Here is a 6344-nt window from a genome sequence, read left to right on the forward strand (position 1 = left end):
TTCCGTCCTTAGGCACGTGAACAGCCGTCTTCCGCATTGCGGGGGCATGTCCTTGGCCCCGCCCTAGTCTGTGTCAGGAGCATGCGCAGTCATTCTCCCGGCAGGCCGTACGTGGGGTGTGCGTCAAGATGGACGCCTCCTTGCGGCACACGCTGCTAAGGCTGTTTCCTACTCTCTTGCGAAGTTCCTATGTAACTCAGGTAAAACCTTGGAGGGCTTTCCCTGCCGCTCCGTGGTGTCTATTTTTCGACCTTCTCTGTATTGCGAGGAGTCAAGGGGCACGGGTCTTCCCACATGTTACGTGTTAGTCCAGCACCACCCTCTGTCCCCCACGGCGCGCGATTTCTAAATACTGAGACGGGGTTACGTGTCATCGTCTTACTCGCGACTGCCATTAGGCAAAAGTAGTAGGTGGTGGGGTTACCCCTGTGGAAACGGGCAATTCATAACTGGGTCGTTGGTACCCAGACAAGTGTTTTTGTAGAAGAGGACCCTACTTTACGATTCCCCTCCGGCGTTCCGGAGACAGCCCAGGTTAATCTCATAGGTGCCTCCTGAAGTTTCTACCTCCCGAGTTATGGAGTTAAAAGCCCGATACACCAGTCCTACTCCACCTCTTCACATATTTTCTTATCAGACCATGCTTGAGATAATTCTGCTCTCTGGGTTGAGACTGCCCTTTAGCCTGAGGTACTCACCACCCTGGAGGTTCTTGGCAGGGCAGGGAGAGATAGGAAGGCTTGTCCCGACGCCACTCCCTAAAATGGGACTGCGGAGTGGTGACAGGGGTTACCACCGAAGTAATAACAGGCTTGGTGGCTTTAAAGGCAGCGTTAGCACTCAAATTTGTTTTGCCCCGTGCAATGTTGACCTGCAGCATTTTATGAAACTGGTCGACGCAGTAACTTTGAGTTTTTCTCATCTTTATGAATCATCCCCTGCTCTCCATTATTAATCGTATTTCCAAAAGTTTGGCCATATTTTTTTTCCACCAGAATCAACCAATGCCCATCAAGCTCAGATCTTTGTAGGTGCCAAGGTTTTTTAAATTGTTACACCCTACGAACATCCTTACCTTGGCTTATCCGGCAGGATCTAATTGGGGAGCCCAGGTAGAGTGGCTTTCAGTTTAACACTAACAGAAATGCTACTGTTGTATATCTTCTTGCTGAATTATACTGATATTTTTTACACATGTTACAGCTCTCTCCCAAAGTATGATAAACCAAATAGTTGCAGCCTTTTCTTGGAACTCATCCTCATTTTACTCTCTTTATAGGTTCCTCACCAGACTCTTTGCACCAGAGGCCCTCCTGAAGAAGATGCTTCACCCTCACTTCCCGTTTCACCTTATGAGAAGGAACCTTGGAAATACCTGGATTCAGAAGGTGCCCAAGGGGCTGGAGAGGTGGCTCAGCGGTTTAGAGCACTGACTGCTCTTCCAAAGGTTCTGAGTTCAATTCCCAGCAATTAATCATATTTCCAAAAGTTTGGCCATATTTTTTTTTCCACCAGAATCAACCAATGCCCATCAAGCATGGGTCACAACCATCTGCAGTGGAATCTGGTGCCCTGTTCTGGTGTGTCTGAAGACAGCTTCAGTGTACTCATATGCATAAAATAATTCTTTTGCTGGGCAGTGGTGGCACATTGCCTTTCATCTCAGCACTTGGGAGGCAGAGGCAGGTGGATTTTTGGGTTCAAGGACAGCCAGGGTTACACAGAGAAACCTTGTCTCTGGGGAAAAAAAAAAAAAAAAAAAAGAAGGTACCTGAGATTGGAGGAAAGGAGGGGAAGATGGAGCTTTTGAAGTAAGTGGCTAGAGAAGATTCCTGCCACTGGAATGCATAAGTAAATCTAGTTTTTATTTCAGAATATCAGAACCGTTATGGCTCTCGCCCTGTTTGGGCCGACTACCGCCGCAACCACAAAGGTGGTGTGCCACCACAGCGGACCCGAAAGACATGTATTGTAAGTTTCTAAGGTTCTCATGGTGGCATATGACGAGGAGGCCACAGGGAAGGTAGCAAAAATCCTCTTTTTTCTCTCTCTCCCTGCAGCGTAACAGTAAAGTAGCTGGGAATCCTTGCCCCATCTGCCGGGATCACAAGTTGCATGTTGACTTTAGGGTAAGGAGAATCTTTTATCCAGAATTAGAATCTGTGGCCCCTTCACAGTGCTAAAGAGATTACAGAGGTGTCTCAGTCTTCCATATCCACGTACCCATACAGTCTTGTTTTTCAATGGATTGCCATTGTGAAAACACCCCTCTTTTGAGCTGGATTTGGTGGCACACACCCTTAATCCCAGCAGGAAGGAGGCATATTTCTGAGATTAAGCTCAGCCTGGTATACAGAACAAGTTCCAGGACTGCCAGGGCTCCATAGAGAAACCCATCTTGAGAAACAAACAATAAAGATTTAAAAGTAGGCTTGGTTAATATATATCTGTAATCCCACACTTCGAGGCTGAAGCAGAAGTGTAAGTTCCAAGTGCCAGGCCTTACCAGAAACCTGCAGTGTGTATTACAGAAAGGAAGGGAAAGATTAGTTCTAGGGGGATGGTGTTCATAGATTAATTGAGAAGATAGGATGAGACAGTGTAAGTAGCCCAAGTAGCTTCAGACTTGAGCTGAATTGAGATCACACTTCTGTCAAAGGTAATTGGTTTTTTTTTAAAAGTAGATTATTAAGGAAAACCTTCCAAAGACAGGAAGGGTTCAATGAAAAGGACCCTATGTATCTGTTAATTCATTAGCAAATAATACTGTCCTGTCTGAGTGGGCAGAAGCTTTCCTCCATTCTCCTCTTGTGAGACAGGGTCTGTTTATGTAGCCCACGATGACCTCAGCTCACTGTTCAGTCTCAACAGGCTGAGTTCTGAGAGCTCTGTGTACCACCTTGCTCAGTTGTCTGTACTTCTTGTCCTCTCAGTGTCCAGTGAGATGCTAGGACCTGGGGCTAGAGGACAGATAAGAAGGAAGTCACAGAGTACAGTAGGTCCCTCCCCCCAGCCTTCAAAATGATGAGGCTTGCATCTAAGTGAAGATAATACAGATGCTCAGAGGAGCCAGAGCTGTGCGTCAGGGAAGCGGGGCATACCTACCGAGTGTCTGTGTGTCCGATGCTAATGAGGGCGCTCACCCTTCACATTCTAGAGGGGACCACCATGCCTTCCCAGTCTCTGTGTATGGGGCAGGTGGGTGAAGAGGTGACCAGCTCTGTAACTCACAGATGCATCTTTCTTTTCTCACTCGCCTCCTGTGATTCATCTGTCTGGTGGTTGTGTGTAATTAGAACTGTTGAATTGCCTTTAGTTATACACTGTATTTTACCACTGTATTCAGCAGCCTATTGTATTACTTATTACATAGGCATCATTTCTGGGTAATTTCTGGACCTTGATGCCCATCCCCAATTTTTGCCCAAAGGTGGACTCTTAGGAACATGGCTTCTCCATAACTCCGTGGCAGGTTATAGTATGTGTATGTGAAATGAGTTGGCATTAGGAATGTGGCTTCTCTGTAACTCTGTGGCAGGTTATAGTATGTGTACGTGAAATGAGTTGGTGAGACAGAGAGCAGTAGAGAGCAGCTATGAGGGTATTGTTGATTTTGGTTCTTTTGTTTTTGGGTTTTGTTTTGTTGTTGCTGCTGTTTTGAAACAAGGTTCTCTCTGGAATTCACTCTACTCAAAAAGCATACATCTGCCAGCCTCTGCCTCCCTGGCACTGGTATTAACGGTGTGCACCACCACTCTAGCTCTTGATGTTTGTTTTGTTGGGCTTTTCTCCCCTCCAACCCTTCTGGAAGATTGGGGGTAGCACTTTTACTTTTTTTTTTTTCTTTTCTTTTTTTTTTTTTTTTCCCAAGACAGGGTTTCTCTTTATAGCCCTGGCTGTCCTGGAACTCACTCTGTAGACCAGGCTGGTGCGGTAGCACTTTTGCTGGCCTTGAGCTCAAAGATAATCTATTTTGCTTCTGCCTCCTAAATGCTGGGATTACATCTAACAAAATGTAGCCGAGGTTGGCTCTAAACTCATCATTCTTCTGTGTTCCCCTTTTCATCAAGTTGTAATGGAGTGTGCTACCACAAAGGGCTGTGTCGGTGTAAGTGTACAAAGGTTGTAGAGTTCTTGACCACTGCCCCCCCTCACATATTTGTCTCTCTCCTGCAGAATGTGAAGCTCTTGGAACAGTTTGTTTGTGCCCACACGGGTATCATCTTCCATGCCCCATACACAGGTTAGCTTGGCATTCCTGTTACTACCTCTATAGTTTTTCCTTGGAGCACTCCTGGTTATAGTATTGGGTGGTAGATGTTTGTTTGATAGCTCCTATAAATAGCACACAAGTTGTTGTTTAATGAAGATACTCGTTATGATAAAACAGTTAAATGTAGACAAAAGACTAAAGTTTTAAAGCCTCCCTGTAGGAGGAGGACTGTCTAAGTGTGCTCTTAAACTGTGACTTTGAGGTCAGCCTGGTCTACATAGTGAGTTCCAAGACAGAAAAAGCTACTCCAGCTCAACTTTTTAAAAAAAAGTGAACAGCTTGCTTGTTTGTAAAGTTTCACCTATCATTCTAAACTTTTTAATGCTGCTGGGACTTCAGTTTCCCAAATTTAAAACTAAGTTTAACAATTCAGGATTGTCTGTTTTCTTCCCCTCAGTGGCCTGTGGCCATAACAGTTTCTGTTATGTGGGGTACAGCTGCTTCCAGCAACAGTAGCAGAGCCAAGGGTGGTATGTTATACACAGAAAGGACCTGTAGAGCAAGGATAATCTGAACTTACTGTTTATGTGAGGGGCATGGCCCTGTGATCCGTTCCTTTTGTCAGAGAGTTTGTTGTCAGCTTCCCCAGTGGAGCTGAGAATAATTATTGCTACTCTGTCACATTCCCTAATTTGAAATCACTTCTTATAAGATCTTTCTCTGTGGATTTTCCAAGTCAGCCTTTAGCCACAGGTGTCATCGAATCATCTTCTGGCCCATCTGTAGGCTCTAGCATTCAATGACATTGTGGCTAGACATCCAGGCAGATAGAGGTTGGGCCAGGCATGTGTCATTAGGTAAAGCCAGGTTCTCCATAGTCAGCTATCCCTGTGTAGAAAGCTCACTGCTCTGAGGGACACTGTCCAAGTTCGTTTTTCTCTCTGTAGGGGTCTGTATGAAGCAGCACAAGAAGCTGACCCAGGCCATCCAGAAAGCCAGGGAGTATGGTAAGTGAGACCAAGGGGCAGGGTTTTCTGAGGTGTAGCAAAGTGACTCTGGCTGACAGGCACGTGTGCTCCATGTCTATGAGAAAGTCCCCGTCATGCTCCTAGAGTGTTTTCCAAGTTAGGTGAGTTTCTCAACTCTGAAGTACAGCTGCAAATTCCAGGCTACTAGGAATACGTATTGAGATGATCTTTCAGGAAACACAAGGAAGAAACACTTCTTTCTTCAGTCTACTCTCTCCTGAATCTTGACAGTCTTGTGTGTTCTGCCCTCTGTAACCTTCTGACTTGGCTAACACAGCACCTTACAGAACAGATGAGTGAAGGGGATAGCCCATGCCGTGTCCTGCCTGTTCTTTGTCCCCTTGGCGGGCTGTGCCATGTATGAGCTGCTGAAATGTGCTTGGTGGCTCTGATCGGTCCCTGCATTTGTAGTGCTGTCCGTTTTCTTGTCTCTGAGTCTGACCTGCCCTTCCTCATCCACCATTATTTCCTTTAACCCCTTAGGTCTTCTCAGTTACTACGTTCCCCAGGTTGAGCCCCGAGATGCTGACTTTCGTACTGTGCATGGAGCTGTCAGTGTGACTCCACCAGCCCCCACATTGTTATCAGGTGAACCTTGGTACCCGTGGTACAGCTGGCAACAGCCACCGGAGAGAGAACTGTCTCGTCTTCGCCGACTCTATCAAGGAAATCTCCTAGAAGAAAGTGGCCCTCCACCTGAGTCAGTGCCCGAGATGCCCACTACACCGCCAGCAGAAGCCTCCACTGAGCAGACCAGCTCCCAGAGTGCTTAGAACTCTGGGAACCTGGGGAAGTCCTACTGAGGGAGTGCTGTCCAGGGCTGTGTGGTGTTGCGTGTTCTGGAAAGGGTTCTGTTTTGTGACAGTGGCAGACCCTAAAAGGAAATGACTGGTGTGAAGAGGACGAGCACATTTGAAATTGAGATCTAGGTGTATATGGGTAACTATAGATGTATGTATATGGGTAACTGGCTCACATATGAACTGGAGACTTTGTGTGTGCCCTTGATAATGTGTCCCTATTTTAAACCTACTGGCCCAGCTTCTATACAATAAAGCTGTGTCTCCTTACCCGTTCCTGACTTCCCTGAGCTGACTGTTTAA

General features: G+C 46.3%; 1 protein-coding gene across 3 annotated transcripts; it reads left to right on the forward strand.

The window, feature by feature from the left end:
- Positions 1-43: 43 nt before the first annotated feature.
- Mrps18b (mitochondrial ribosomal protein S18B) lies at positions 44-6311 on the forward strand. 3 transcript variants are annotated; one of them, XM_034523920.2, is made up of 7 exons: positions 45-200; positions 1280-1388; positions 1874-1971; positions 2061-2129; positions 4177-4243; positions 5161-5220; positions 5725-6311. In XM_034523920.2, exons 1-7 carry the CDS (start codon positions 129-131, stop codon positions 6012-6014), a joined length of 765 nt encoding a protein of 254 aa, XP_034379811.1. In that variant the 5' UTR covers positions 45-128; the 3' UTR covers positions 6015-6311. The 3 variants fall into 3 exon arrangements, with proteins under 3 accessions (XP_076772898.1, XP_034379812.1, XP_034379811.1); XM_076916783.1 differs by lacking the exons at positions 1874-1971; positions 2061-2129 and having other exon boundaries at positions 44-200; positions 1280-1447; positions 5725-6157; XM_034523921.2 differs by lacking the exons at positions 4177-4243; positions 5161-5220 and having other exon boundaries at positions 44-200; positions 5725-5863.
- Positions 6312-6344: the final 33 nt, after the last annotated feature.

The sequence above is a fragment of the Arvicanthis niloticus genome, chromosome 20 (assembly GCF_011762505.2).
Source record: "Arvicanthis niloticus isolate mArvNil1 chromosome 20, mArvNil1.pat.X, whole genome shotgun sequence".
Classification (NCBI taxonomy): Eukaryota; Metazoa; Chordata; class Mammalia; order Rodentia; family Muridae; genus Arvicanthis; species Arvicanthis niloticus.